The 15,985-nt window shown below is 49.7% G+C and overlaps 1 protein-coding gene across 1 annotated transcript in view; it reads left to right on the plus strand.

Annotated features, from left to right (window-relative positions):
• The window catches only part of LOC139051529 (uncharacterized), a 57,161-nt gene that overhangs the window by 15,160 nt on the left and 26,016 nt on the right, over positions 1–15,985 (plus strand). Inside the window, exons 3-6 of the mRNA XM_070528499.1 lie at positions 3,811–3,978; positions 6,242–6,422; positions 12,657–13,720; positions 14,706–15,164. Coding sequence (XP_070384600.1) covers positions 3,811–3,978; positions 6,242–6,422; positions 12,657–13,720; positions 14,706–15,164 — 1,872 coding nt within the window. The remainder of the gene's footprint in view (positions 1–3,810; positions 3,979–6,241; positions 6,423–12,656; positions 13,721–14,705; positions 15,165–15,985) is intronic.

Consider the following 15,985-nt stretch of genomic DNA (forward strand, 5'->3'; position numbering starts at 1 on the left):
TGATCCTTTCGTTCACAGAATGCAATTCAGTAGTAGTGTTGCCAGTAAAGAGAGTTAACTTGGTGCATTGATCCAGATCCATAACGTAGAGGTGAGCACAGCAGTTTTTCTTTGGGCACAACCGTCGTATTTCATCAAAGTGTACACAAATTAAGCAGGGAAAGGGTAAAAGTGATTGTAAATGTTAGGAATACGCCCGTGGTGGGCACAGAATTTCCAAAATAACTCAAGGAGAAGAATTGTGGCGCTGCTATCGTTGAGTTAGAGTAGGAATGTTGATAATTACGCGGATTTGCCTGAGCTTCGTGCTTATGGTTTCAGACGTTCTTGTGGTTTTGGTTCATACGCTTTATCTGACTTTACTGACCTATATTTAGGAGCAATCCTATTTTTGTAAATGTACTAGCGGTAACACTTTATTTCGATGCATAATCGCTCAAAATTCTAGCATTTATAGCGTAATATTTGTTGAAAATTATCAACTTGCAGTCACATATCCATTCGAAGCGAGTAAGACGATGTTTAGGCGAACGTTTTGTTTAGGCAAATCGACGTGCTAACCGTCACTTCCATGCCGGCTGAAAAGCCATCCTTGCCGCTCCGGTAGGCGGTAGTGCCACAGTTTCTTCTAGTAATTATTGTGGGAAGCTCTATGGCTGCGCGCACGTGAACAGTTTTAACGTGATAGTTTTAACTTGATAGCGTTAACGAGCGCGCGTCGCAGAAAATCCGGCGTTGGCGTCCAGCGTCCGGAGTCGGACGCCGTTTCTACAATGATTTTCGGACCACTCATACCCAGGCCGTTCAAGTGACGCATGGAATACACTGAACTGATTGAATTTCTCAACCTAAAATACGTGGAAAAACTACGACTTACACACAACCTACAGATGTGATAGCTCTCGGATTGTAATTTGAATATACGAAAAACATAATTCTGTTACGCGCAAGCTCAAACCAACCCCTTTTCCACCGTTTCTACAATGCACAGACAGGAGACGGAGTCCGCCATTTGCGCACGCCGGGCGCGTAAATATTTTGGGGTCCACGGAGCGGTGCGCCCGTTTCCTTAAAACACTTCAAGATGGCGCTCGCCTCCGCCTCATCGTAAAGCCCTTCAAGTTTCCAAAAGTAGCGCCATTCTTAGATCTTTCCGCCACCCCGCTCTCCCCGACGTTTCCTCCTCCACGCCTCCTGTCGCCCCAGCCGCCTCCGCTCCTCCATTGGCCAATATGTGTCACGTGGACGCACGTGACGAGCTTTTGTATATTTTTTCTTTCCAGCGCGCCCCAACCGCCATTGCCGGCCCATTGCGACAAAAGTACGCGCAGACGGATTGATCGTGGGAGGTCGCGGGATGAAATCGCGGCCGCGTCGGCCGCATTTCGATGGGGGTGATAAGCAAAGACGCCGGTGTCGCATGCATTGGGGCACGTTAAAGAACCACAGCTGGTCAATATTAATCCGGAGTTCCCCATTGCGGCGCGCCTTATAATCATGTCGTGATTTTGGCTCCTAAAACCCAAAAATCAATTTTTGTCCTCTGTCTTGTGTGCCTTGAGTGTTCCAGTTAAACCAACACTGCTTCCCTGCGAGTACTCACAGTGCAAAAGAACACAGACGCACGTAGTATAGAGATATAAAATTAGCACTTCAACGTAAGTGTTACTGCTGCTAATGAGGGGGAGGGGGCATATATTTATTTTCGCAACTTCTGTCCAGTTGTCTCATCAAGTTCGTTCTTGCTATCAAAATCCATCCACTTGCTCTGTAATAAATAGAAAACTATTTCTCCTGCTGGTATGTTGCTCAAATTATGAATAATCTCTACGTGTCAAAGCGTTGCTCATGGCTGCCAAAACACGTGCATGAGCTACACACATCTGTAAAATGCGTGAAGCAGAAGCGACCCTGTTGTTAGGCGTTGCTGGCCCCAGACAGTTAGAATCTCTCACGTGCCGGCCAAACAAAAGTATCCTGCAGGTACGTAAATGAACCGACGAAACCACGTACACATACTTTCACGCAGTCAAAATCTGGAACTGCGGTAATTACGCGCGTGTTTGAGCAGACCGTATGCATGTGTCGTGTTTCAGCAACACGAACACTCAACGTGCGGGCACTTTGCTTCTTAAATAATGGTCCTTTTTTCCATATATTTGTGCAATTCTAACACGACATTATTACGGCCAGTTACCGACTGACGAAGCAAAATCTCGCCTCAAAAAGTGCTCCGCAGGGCTCGAACCAACTTTTCCGCGGAGTTCCTCTGGTAGCGCGTAAGCCGTCGTCTGCTAAGGCAGAGTCAGCATAGGCGGCGCCACTGTCGAGGCTGCGCCTAGCGCGGGTGTGGGCCGGACGAGGAGGGAAGTGGTTGGCGCTGGTTTTGAAGATTAAGGGGTTTTGCCGCATCGCGGCCCCTGCAACAGGCCGCGTTTCGACCAGAAAGCCCGCCTACGTGTATAGCGTTCGCCGCGAGCGTTTCCCCGTAAACATTACGTACATTCGCTGCAGTTGCCGTGAAGCGTGAGAAGTAGTCAGGGATGTTTGAATGCTATCGCGTTCCAACTCGTAAAGGCGAAGCTTAAACGTCCTCCAAATGTTTGCTTAGATTTCCGCAGTGATCAATATGCTACAACTTCCCAGCTACGAAGTATTGAGACTATAGTTCGGCTTCATTTCTTTCTTAAAGACAAATCGCTGCTCAATTTAGAAATTTGAACAAGACAGAAAGAATAGTAGGTGCGAGAGTGACAGGGCCTACTGCAAAGGTATTAAACAAGACACGAGTTATATGGGGCCGTCCTTTGTGTAGAGTATACAACCAGAATGATCGTTTGGTTGATTTTGCTATAGTAAATGTCGTCCTTGGGCATTGTTTTCTACAAAACGAACAAGAAACAGACTGAGACGCTGTGACAAGCGGCGCAGGTGTGCTTGCATTTACTCTTTGAGAATGTTGTAAAATCAAATAATGCTGAGCCTCCCTAGACAGCCTGTGTATAGCTTAGCATGACAGTTTAGTGCGAATGAGTTAATGGTAGAATAACTAATTTTATTCTTCCTACCTCTTCCTGTACGACGTGGCCTGGCGTGATTGTGGGAATCAGCCAGGTATAGCTAGTGTACGACGGGCACATGCATAGGCTTGTCTTTTTTCCCAAGGAAAAACTCGCCTAACGTGAGGCGGGGCACAAGGTGTCGCGTTCGCGTAGCTCCTCGCCACGCGTTCGTCGCCTGCAGTGTGCGGACGCTATCGGCACGCGAACGCGGCCAGCTTTTGCGCCGGCGGTCAGGCGAAGTAAACTGCGCAGTTTCTCGGAGAAAACTCATATCAGCAGCTCGCAATAAAAGCCCTCTTATTGCTTGCAGGGGGATGGGGGGGGGGGGAGAGGTATTCCCCTGGAATACGTGCGGAAGTCTATAGGCGCTTGTACTTAATGGCTCGACTTTCGCGGAGCATCAGAATGCACTAATGTCACGTACGCGTGTACTCCGAATCCTCTTACCACATTTTTGGGGTAGTGCACAATTTTTCTTTGGTTGTGTTTTCTTTTTTTTTTTCGACTCCTCGCCGTTGGTATTCTTGCTGCCGTCTATTGGGAACACATGTCTCTCACTCGAAGCGCGAGATATTGCTTTACATCTATTCCCAGTTCGATAAACAGAGGGAGTGGTCCCTTCGCGCGGCTCATTCTCGGGGAAATCACGTTTGCCCCCGCTCAGTCGATAGGTTCGCATTTAGTCGAGCCCGTAGCATGCCTGCAAGTGAGTCGCAAGCGTCACGTATCGCACGCTTTTCCCGCGCAGTGGTGGCCGCCAAGCAGGGCGGTGCAACGGAAGCACCCGGCTGCTCCGGAGACGACACGCAGAGCGAGTGCTCGGACGCCAGCAACCAGGCCACCTCCTCTTCGTCTTCGGCCCCGGGCGCCAACCGCTCCTCGGCCACGTCCGCTGACGACGAGTACGCCGGGGCGGGTGAGTGACCGCGTGAGTGACGCGTGGCACATTGTTTTGCCGGTGGCCGATTTTCATCGGACTGCTATCGAGTTGTCGCCGGATGCTGGATGATGTATCCGAAATTTCTTGAACGTTGTCGCCGATGCTTATTGGCGGCGAGGAGTTACGGAGTCGCCATCTATCGGAAGCGCCTCGCTGGCGTAGTATGAGGGATCACGTGGCGCGCTCCTCATAGGTTTTGCTGTCAGCGCTCACTGAAAACACCACGCACGAGCTCTCCCAGACATTTCTGTAAGTACTTTCGAAACGAGAGAAGTTTCTTACTGTCTAAATAATAATCTTGGGCAAACTGAAAGCACACAATCGCTTACAGACGCTATCTCTTTACCGAATACGTACAGTGAACGCCACTGCGCGCGGTCGCCGCGATGGAGTCTCCCCAACCCGCTTCTTGCGTGAAAGGTAGGTAAACGCTGGGAGCAAACTATGTGAAATATGTTCTTATAGTGTTTGTATAACTAAATTGAGTGTAATAGAACGAAGCCTCAACGCAGCGATCGCGCAGATTCGCAGCGACCGACTGCGCGTCTGCATGCTTGTCTGCGAACTGTTTCGCTTTCGCCGCGTGCGCGTTTTCGCTCCGTGCCATGAGCCGCAGATGGCCGCAGAATATGAGCATTTGACAGTATACAAGCAATCATTGTTGCGTGGGCGCTATCAGAGCTGCTCAAAAATAATTTCATTGTAGAGACTTCGACGCCTACGGGGATGTGACGTCGCGACGATTCAATCTTTTTTTTTTTCTTCTAAGTTCTTTGAACTTTCAATACTATTTCTCGAGTTGCGTCGCACTGTATGTTTATCGGTGTTCTCAGCGTGCCATTTCCCGCTGCTCATTTTTTGTAATCCAGTGCATTAATTCATAACAGAAACATGACCATATACCATGCTTTTTTTAAATGTGCTTCTCACCGCTGCCTTTCCACTCCACTGAACTTGCCAGTATCTATAGCATCGACAAGTTCATAGACCAAACAGCCATGACATTAGTCGGGCAGCGGACTCGGGCGAGCGTCTATGTGCGCGTTTTCAGAACATCGCAGACCGGGCACCGTAGGAGAAATCGTCCTCGCATCTGTTGTGGCCGATGACTGTTTGCCGCTTTTATGTTTCGCGAGCCAAGCTTCACGCAGCTTCTTGTCGTGCGGCTACGTGTGAATAAGGCTGACACCGGCCTCCGTTACGTGCGTCCGGCCTGCGGCACCGAGCCTACCATGTTGCGCGCCTTCAAAGGCAGCCACTACCTATTTTAGTACTTTCAAGCGTTATAAAGGAGCGTTATAATTTCGCCACTGAATGAGGACCGCAGCGCACGAGGGAATTTCAACTCGTTTTCAGCTCGCTTCGGCGCGCCCGAAGCAGCCGACGCGGCCGCTATGTCCACGTGATCCCTAATTACACGTCACGCCGACGGTGGCGCCAGCTTTTCCAGTGGTGGAGCTCGAGGCCAATAGCGAGTCGCCTCAAATCAGATTACTCGCGCGACGCGAATAGGGTTGCGCGTCGCGGTGGCTACCCTCTGCGGTGGCTCAGTGGCGATGCCCTCTGTATGCTGAGCACAAGGTTGCGAGTTCGATCCCGCCCGTGTTCCGGTGGCGTAGGAATACAAAAAAAAAAGCACTCGCGCCCTGGCCTTAGGGTGCATGTATACGTTGAAGAAGGCCAGGTGGAGCAAATTAATTCAGTTTGGTCAAAAGCCACACTAAGTTTTGTACATTCTCGAATGTGCGCGAGCAGCAGCGATTAGTCTGGAATGTACGGTGATATACAAATGAATATAAATAGCCTACGGACTTGCAACACATGCTTACACAGTGAATACAGATTTCAACAGACTGCGCTCGCCGCTATCGTTGTGGCTTGAGTGCTGCTTGACTTTGTGCGCACAAGTTGACCCAATAAATAGTAAAAATCTTAAATCAGTCATCACCGTCACTACAACGTGACAACGTTCTCACTGAGCCATTCACCTACACGAATGATATGGATTGACGTTGTTCCGCAGAATGAATGAAGATGAATGAATGTTTCAAAATAGTTTCCCAGGCCGAACACATTTATAGCTAACAGCAGTGCGACAAACGGGGACAGAGGCTAGAACGACAGAGCTCTTGCTTCTTTCTCTGTCCCCTTCTATTGCGCTCTTGTTACTTGTAGACCAGCACCAACTAGCCGAGTTTTGCGTTTCCCTTTAACCGACTCGAGCTCCCTTCGTCCGCAGAGATCCGCGCCTCGCAGTGCCGGGTGCCTCCTCCTCCTGGAAGGACCAGCGCTCTGGTGAACCAGGACAGCGACGGTGACTCCGGCATCGACGGCTCGGTCGACCGGTTCTCGCAGCGGGTCGGGTCCACCTCGTCGGCCGACACCGAGCCCTCGTCGTGCAACGACGGGCCCGTAGAAAGGTGCGTGAGCGCTCGATCGTCCACAGCTTGTCGTTGCATCACACGTGACGTTAAAGGCCGGAAACTTCCCTGGCGTCGTTCTTCCAGTACTCTTGCAGGCTTTTTGGAACCCCAATGAAAGCGGGTGCTGCTTCCAACCACGTGCTGGTGATGCTATCCATGGGCGACTGCCGCACGCAAGCGTCGCAGCTGTAAAATTCGTGGTTAGCGCAAGCGATCGTGCCTTCGTTTCTCGTAACCCCGAATGGCACGGCAAGTTTAAGGTATGCGATGGCGCACGCTGAACCACTTATCGAAATAATCCTCGATAATATCATGAACGCCTTGCGTCTGTAAATACCATTACAGTTCGGCGGAGAGCAAACTACAACTTGTTCCAAAGCACGAAGGTATTGAGTCACGACGATTCTAGCTACGTGTTATTCTTTCTGCGCTTACTGCGTTACGATGCCATTATACATATATATATGAATGTTTCAAAATAGTTTCCCAGGCCGAACACATTTATATATATATATATATATATATATATATATATAGAAACTGATTTGTCCTGTACGCTCTTACAAGAATCTCCGACTTCACTAATAACCTGACATGGCGCAAGCATGTTGACTACATAGCCACTAGGCTAATCGCGTGCTAGGGTACTTGCGCAAAAAAGTTTTCCACCGTGCTTTGTTTTCTAAAATAGACACTTTATAAAAGCATCTGTTCGCTCAAAATATGCCTCTAGCCACATTCCACAAGGTAGAGCGCTACTTTCGCAATAAAATTGTGATAAGTCTCCCCAGAATGCTACTTTGCATCATATAATAAACTCCGTTGTGGCAACTTGTGTAGCCAGTAAGGATCTTAAACATATGGCTATGACTTGTTGTGCTAAGCAGCAGATGTAAAAAATAGCGAAGAGAAATAAACGTACTGAAACGAATTGCGAGACTGTGGAACGGATGTACGTGGCAGTTCGGCGGTTGTGAATTATTACTGCATGCAGTAATCTTGACAGACGAAAGTGACGAAAAAGGTTGGTGTCACTACCGACAAGCAGCACCTGAGCAGCAATAACAAAATTATCACAAGAAGGCCACGTGAGCGGGCTTAGAACCCACGTAATCCCGCGTAACAGTCAAAGATTCTACACCTATGCTAAAGGCACTTTTTTTCTTCTTTATTTCCAGCTTGGCTACAAGCCTCAAAAGAGTTTGTGATCATAGATCATACTCGTTTTATGTGTGTTAAAGTAACAAGCATTGACACCACACCTTCATCACAGTCATTCGTCTTGTACACGTCACGTACTTTCACAACCATTTCTACAAAATATTCATACACAGATCGGCATTTAACATCACAATGTCTATATGCCAACAGACTACGCCAGACGGCGTGCAGCCCAAGTAAAAAGATAACATCCATCTGTTCAAAATCGCGTTCAGGTGATAAAAAACGAATGCCATGTGGATTGAGGGGTAGGTCTATCTTTAACGTTCTCTGTAATATATCCCAAAAGAATATGGCATTATTACAATTAATGAAAGCATGTTCAATCGTTTCAGCTTTGTTGCACAGAGAGCATCTGCTTCCCCATGGCACATAAATCCCTTTTTCCTCTAACCACGTCTTAACAGGCAAGGTTGCCGTGTGAAGCTTGTAGAAAAATGTTTTAATGTTTGCCGGTATCCACATATTTTTAACCCTTTTAAGTACGTCTTGCCCAGGCCCTTCTTGAAACATTAACCGATACAATGGTACAGCACTCTCAATGTAATCCTTCATAAGACGCTTTCTTTTTACATTGGAGAGCTACTCAAGGAAAATCTTGCCCTAAGGAACAAATAGGACGTCACAACTTCGCAGCAAGAACCTTGCAATTGTGCAATGAGGGCGAATAGCTGAAGAAATGAAAAAAATCGGGCATAGAAACTGTCAACGTGGTTTGAAAAAAAAAAACACAGAAACGGGTCTCTTTCGTCCCTTACCGATATGAAACGTGATACAACTTGCTGAAGAGACAAATGACACGCCGACAGTCACCAGCGGCTGTACTTGTGTTATAAATGCGTCACTTAAAATTGCTAAGACGCCTCTCGTACGATTCCTATTGATTTTAGCGTTTGCGAAGACCAGTCCTTGCGCATTCTAGGCATCTTCAACACTAAGCGTATACTTATAACGTATTTAATGCTTACAGTCACGTGTAAGCGCCACTTTCTTCAGAAAAGAGAGCACTCAACCGCGCTGGAATCGATTGCCATCTAAGCGAGGTACTAATCTTACATTCTCTCATGATTGGACTGGAATCTGCCTAGAGTATACACTATTTTAAGCAGACGAAGCAGCAACAAAGTATAAGTTTCTAGGGAGAACGGCCGTGTATGCCTTTAAATGTGCGCAGAAGCACGACGTTTCACACGACACCGTGTTATAATATAAGCACTACATGATAATGAGGTTTTTATTAATGTTTTTTATTGACATAAGTTTATGGCACATTTTTTGTGCAGAATAGTCTAGAGAGAACTGCGCGTAAGAGACAAAGCAAGCGATACAAGTTTTACGTCTGTTTCAGGGAGAAACTGAAGGCGGCGAGCGATCAGCTGTTAGGCGTTGGGCTTTTCCGATTCGGGTTAGTTGAGGTTTCAGTAAATGCGCGGATCGGAGTTGAGGCATCGACATACTTGTAACTGCGAAATCTACTAGCAGCAGCTGCAACACGGATGGTTTACCACCCATCGCTCAAGCAAATCGCTAGCACTTTTATGCTTCACTGCATCGCATAGTTCAAGTGCGTCCAGGCCAACTCGTAAACGCGTGCGAACAAATACCGACAAAAGTGTAGTGACCGCCGCTAGCAAGGCTTTTAATATTGACGCCTGCACAATATTTAGCGTTGCACCATCATTTCTGGGAACCACATGGAAAAGTTTAGCCATTAAACATCGGATGACTACTACGTTTGCTCTGCGGTACGACTGCAGAAGTGAGCAGCTTAAAACACACATTGTCCCGTTGTAGCAATGGGGAAGAACCACACAGTATCGAAACAGTAAACCATGAAAATTTTAGTGGGCGAACTCGTGCCTAGAAAACAAGGAACACTTAAGGCACAACAATAGCGACGAGCACAGTCACCGGCCGCCGAAATCTGGCCTACGGTGAAGTGCGTATGACTCATCGTACATTCCAGCCTAATTGCTGGTGTTTGCGGGCGTTCCGGAACGTACACCACAATTCGACAAGATTGACACTACTACACAAGAACAGCGACAACATAAAAAATGTTCTATACTTGTAGGCACATCTTCTGCCGAATGACAACTTTATTGATAGGTCGCGGAAAAGAGACACCGGAAAAAGATTCACAATGTAACGTGTGAATATCCTAGCAGTTCCTCCACAAGAAACTTGCCCATTAAAACAATTCAGGCAACTAACTTGGAGGCTCCTTATACACAACCGGAAAAAATACGGGATTGTAGCTCGGATTGCATGATTTATCAGGCGTGCGATTACCGGCGATAGTGGCGGCTACAAACATTTGTCTGCACGGGAATCCCAGTCACCAGTGCCGTCGCACCTGAAAAGCGTGAAGCACGGGAAGCTAAAGATAGCATCTGCGAGGCGATCGTTGATTCTCACTAACTAACGTAACCTGTAGGGCTGTAGGTGTGCGGTGGCTTACCTCTGCCTACGAACTAAGCGGATCCACGTTTGGCGCGGCGCTCACGAAAGTGGACCCGCGCTGGGAATCTTTAGAAATGCACCGGTTCGGGCGCGTTTTTTGTGTTCGCAGGGTCTTCGCACAACCCAGGACACAACACATTTACCTGGACTCGGACATTTACCTGGACTTTTCGCGTGCAACACAAACGATGCGATGAAAACACGCCGCGCAAAGCGGTGACACAGCCTTCGGGCCGTGGTGTGCGACCCCAGGCTATCCCGTGAGGTGGCGCCACCTGTTAAGTTGTCCCGCGCTAATAGGCGCCTATATTCCTACGTTTCGACCCAGTTGGGTCACATACGCACAGGTGCTGCACCGTCTTGTTCTACTCACTTGTATTTTTATTCTTTCTTGCCCTGCACGTGTATCGACTGTAACCATATTCCTGCATCTCTCACTGCCATTCCCGACGCATTAAGTTTCAAGGCCGCTTTATACCACGCCAATTGTTGAACCTTGCGTGTTATCTTTCTGGCCGCCTGTCTCTTTCTGCATTTCCTCTTGTTCTCTTCTAGCACTCATTTCTGTAGTGCCTAGGGGCCTTGAAAGTATGACTAATAAATAAATAATCAAGAAAAAATAAGGAGCAACTGAAAATGCTGAATGAATGCGCATTTTTTTTGTATTAGTTCTTTCTGACTCGGCATCAGAGGAGGTGCGTTCTAGTGGGCCTCAAGCATAGTCGTCGCGAATGACTGCGCTTTCAAATACTCCAAGCGATAATGCCAGCTTTTGAATGTGATCCTTATGGTTATAATGGGCATATTTTGATTCACACATGGTGCTGCTGACGAAAACGTATTCACATTTCTCGCACGATTGCAGGAGGAGCAACTATGCATTGAATACTAGGAGGCCTTTTACTGTTGGATCTCAATATAACCGTGAGCTAATGGAACATTCTGAAAGATATCAACATTTAAGCAAAGCACATTTGGCGACAGTGTTTGGTCTCAGTGAGAATACAGTTTTGACTATGTAATTGTGTGAATTTTCTCGAGACTATGAAATATTGCGGGTTCAACAGGGAAAAAATGCCGGTACGGAGGCAGAGTTCTTGCATAGCTTCGGTGGAAAGTCTTCACTGGTATAGCTCATTTTATGTAGTGTCTGAGAGCATTAGATGGGCCACTTGCTTGAACGCTGGTGTCTTTGATACGTTGCACACTAGTTCATTCCAATGGCGCGTTCCTTCGACTAATTGTTTTACTCAACTGGGCCGCTCCAGCTGTCTATCGCACAAATTGAACGGGACCGTTTGTGTATCACAATAACCTTCCGTATTCCAGTAGACCATAGACTAGGGCTCTCGACAAGTGGTCCTGCGAGTAGAAATTGGAATATACGTCCCAGAACTTGACTGGCTCTGGGGGCTTAAAACCCAAGTCGCTGGTCGTCTCAAAGAATTTATAGAGATGTCTGAGTAGAAAAAATAGAGCGGCCATGGAGAACGAGGGCTCCGTATAGACTGGAGCCAAGACACGCGCAAGGTTTGGCGAAGCTGCACCGTCGTTGCGAGCAGGCACGGCGATAGACGGCCGGCGTGTCTCGCGGAGGCGTCGTTTCTAGGGGACGAAATTTATGGCCCATAGATGCTCTGGTGTTTCCCAGGCCTTTGTTAGGGGGTGGCCGGACGTGCGCTGTGTTTTCTTGCCGTGGACTGACAGGTGAACCGACAGCTTCGTCTTCCGGGTTTCGGTGACAAGCAGCCGCATCACCACTAGTGTCGCCGTGTTAGGAAGCAGAGAACGAAAGGGCGGCAAGAAAGACGCGTTCGGCGGGCAAGTCGCCGTGACGCCGGTGTGGGAAACACGCAGTTGCTGCGCGCTTTTATGGCGCATCCCGCGTAGACGGCCGAGCAAGCGCAGGCGATGATCATCCTGCCGATGAACGGGCTAGTCTGGAGCTTCGGAATCGGTTTCGCTTATGTCACGCTAACTTTGAGACAAGCATCTGAAAATTAAAATTATATTATATGGTCTTACTTGCCAAAACTACTTTCTGATTATGAGGCACGCGGTAGTAGAGGTCTCCGGAAATTTCGACCACCTGGGGATCTTCTGGGCACCTAAATCTAAGTACACGGGTGTTTTCGCATTTCGCCCACATCAAAATGCGGCCGCCGTGGCCGGGATTCGATCCCGCGACCTCGTGCTCAGCAGCCCAACACTGAGCAACCACGGCGGGTGATCTGAAAATGATGAAAACTTCAAGTTTAACGAGCTTTCGTTGTTCTTTAACCTTCTTGGTAACTGATCGTTCTACCTTAAAACAAAAGGAAATTATTAGCAGTATCAATCAGGCATGGTATTTATACTCAGCGCAGTTAATTTCTAGGGAATATCTGCCGCATGGGCAAAGTTCGTTGTGGATACTCTTTCCTCGAGAAAATCCAACGCGAGTATACACTTCCTATATGTAATGCACTTCATATATTCAGGACCCCAAAACTGCCACGACGACAGTAAGGCACACTTCAACATTCAGTGTGTTTTCTTTCACCGCAGGCGTCAGCTGCACGAGACCTCTAGCGGTGGCAACGACGGAGGCTCCAGGACCTCGTATGTCGCGGGGCCCCCGCGGGTGCACTTCGACGAGGGCCTACCGTTCTCGGAGCAGCACATGCGCCGCTCCTGCAGGCAGCTCATGGCCGCCTTGTACGCGTCCTCTTCATCGCCACGAGCAGGGCAGCTGGACCCTCGCTCCGCGGGACGGTACCGAAGTTTCTCCCTGCCCGTGCGCGCCTTTGAAGAGGACGAATTGTGCGCTTTCAAGAGGCTTTCTGTGCCCGCTGCCCGCACGCTGCCTTCGAGCTTCGGCGTCGACGACAGAAACGCCTCCTCTCACGTCAAGTTGTCGGTCGCTCCGACGGTTGACGCCGACGACGTTTTGGCACCGAGGCCTCCCGTTTCGGTCATAACCGACTGGCCAAGCTGTCGTCGATCGTCACTTCCGCCGGTAACCGATTCTAGCAAGTCCAGTTCCTCCTTCGCGTTGCCACCGGCAGACTCGAACGACTCTCATCGGCTCGGTCACGACGTGCCAGTGTCTGCGCCCAACGAATCGACATCATCTACGAGCAAGCACCCCGCCTACTGCATATCCGCAACGTTCAAGTGCTCCAAGGGAATCCCTTCGGCGTCTTCGCTGAAGGATGCCGCCTGTGGCGTACCGGTGAACGCCAACTGCCCTGCGCGCAGTGTTTTGGGCTCGGCCCAATACACAAAGGAAGCTGCTTTCACGAATGGACAATATTTGCACGACAAAGCCCGGCAGGAGCACCGCTCAACTGATGGAACGAGTCGTGACTCGGATGGCACGAACCCTAGCCGCTGTGAGGGATTGACAAGTAATAGGTGCTCAGGGGAGGCACACATTTCGGAGCTGAGGCGAACGACAACCTGCGACCTGAGGGCCGCCCAGCCGATCCGTACGGTGCCCAGGGAAGCCGTGGTGACCCGGGTGCAGCCTACTCGGCCCGTTTCTAGTCACTCGACGACGACGTCGTCATTGTCGGGCCCCAAGCCCAAGACCACACTGCCGCCCAAGGCGCTGCCGCTTTCCTTGCCGGGTGAGGAGGCTACATGTTCCGCCTTCCCGTAATACATGCATTGTTACAATCCCAGAGGGAGAGTCGTAACTAGGAGTTGGGGGCAACAAACAGCGTCGTTAGCCGCCACGAGCTGGAAACAGGCGTGGTTTCTGTGGCAAAGCGTATTCCTGGCGAATAAATTATCACGCAAGCTATGTTTTGCACATACAGTATATGAAAAATCCCGGGGGTGATATAGATACGCGCTTGGCCCCTCATCCTGCATACATCAGCTGTAATGTTTTTCTTTCTTTTTCGGTATAAAACACGTTGCGAATTACGAGCTATCTTTGAATTGCGAGTATTATCTGAGGAAGTGATTGACATTTCGGAGTGTTCTTGCGCAATTAAAAGCCATTTGGGCAGAAAGTGACGATGTAGGTTAGAATATTGCAGAAATTTTACGAACGTCAAATTCTTCGCTTTCAGCTCCTCCTATGAGCCTGTCTCGAAACGCTGAAAAATGTCTTCCAAAACTGTTATGCTCGTAACACAATCGCAATATCAAACGCCCAGTGATAGTCATGCGTATATAAGAGTGTTGGTGAGCCCGTATGCTCAGCAATTACGCTGTGACCAAACGCTTTCAGAATATGGAGGTCAAGCTTGCTGATAAAATTCGCATGAGTTAAGCAGTTCAATCGGCACAGCTTACGTATCACCTGCACGGGCTGCTCTGTGTCACTGATTGCATCAAATTGAATATTAGAGCTCACGGGACGTCGCGTGGTGGCGGAATAATCGCGCAGTGCTCGAATATGTTGGTGATTGATTATTCCGCACAATTTTAGTCACAATGGTGTGATCTCTTCTCACAACCTTTTTGAGGACACGGTAAAAAAAAATCGTTAAAACATTCCATCGTGTCATTGTTGTTCGTTCAGGTTTTAGTCTATCCACTTTCTTTTTAATATGTGCGCAAATGCTTGTTCTCCGTAAGCTGACGTCCTCCGTCTCCCAACAGGGATGCCGCCGAAGAGCTCTGCCGCGAGCCGGGGCTTATCCGCCCCGGACAGCGGAGCGATGCGCGTGCTGTTTGCGCGGCCCGCGGCTGTGGTTCCGGACGTGCAGCCTCTGGTGTCGCACGCCGAACAGCCACCGTCCGCTGTTCGCGCCGTGCGGTCGCCGAGCGCCCGACGCTCCTTCTTGAGCGCAGCACGCCCGTGCACGCCGCCGGCGGGCCACTGCTCGCGTCGAGACGACGCGGCGCTCGCCAGGGTGGTCGCCAACGGAGTCCGCGGATCGCTGCTCCTGGCCAAGAACAACAACAGCTCCGACGACCTGGGCCGTTCCGCGTGCTGCGCTCCTCGCGAGGCGCCCAGCTGCTTCGCGGGCGCTTCCCAGGCGTTGACGGCCGACGCTTCACCCAAGAGCACCAGCCTGCCAACTCTCGTGCACCAGGGGGTCACTCTGAACGGCAAAGGTGAATTGGCGTGGGAGAAATCGTGGCTGACTGGCCCATTGGCGGTGGTATCTCGGCTAGAGCAGCGCCGAACGGTATAGCAGAGAAAGTCCGCTGCGGCGCTTGTAAACGGTTCTTGTTTCGCGGAGGCTACGTAGTCGGGGGGAGAAAGACTCGAACCACGCGTTTGCTACACAGGGACAAGCGCATAGTGGGAACTCTCTTCCACTCGACATCGCGGGTCAGGTGAAAGAACAGCTGTGCTGTGGCCGGCGGTTTGGCCGATAAGATAGCATTGTGCGGCCTGAATAGGGCGCTGCGTGCGTCCGCTATTGACGCGGCCTAATCGGCAGCATCCGCGTGCGCACTCATACTGCTCACCATGGCTCGTACGGCGGGCGTTTGCCCCAGTGGCTGTATCGTGGAGCGCCTTTCCTGTAGCTGCCGGCAAATTACGCATTACTCGGCACTGGGAACTTACTCACCGTTTTAGTTGCCGCGTGGCCCCACGTTGTCCGTGTCTCCATACTCCGACTCATCTGGTACCGCCAATCTACCAGTGAGTTATTATTCTGCTGAGATAAGCTCTTTTTTGCCCCGCATCCAGCGTACGAGCTGCTCTAGCTACGGATTACGCGTGCGTCTTGCCACATGAGCTGTGCGAAATGCGAGTATGCAACGCGGAAAAACCGCTGTCCGAAGCCAACAGTGAGTGCGGTGATTGTAAGCGCTGTGTGGTTGTCAAATGCGCTTTTCTGTTATCCCATGTGGTTCAGCTTGCACTACAACGATATATAGAAGATGGTAATCTTGGTGCTCTGCGGACAGATATCGGCCCGGCG

This window comes from Dermacentor albipictus, unplaced genomic scaffold (genome assembly GCF_038994185.2).
Source record: "Dermacentor albipictus isolate Rhodes 1998 colony unplaced genomic scaffold, USDA_Dalb.pri_finalv2 scaffold_12, whole genome shotgun sequence".
NCBI lineage: Eukaryota > Metazoa > Arthropoda > Arachnida > Ixodida > Ixodidae > Dermacentor > Dermacentor albipictus.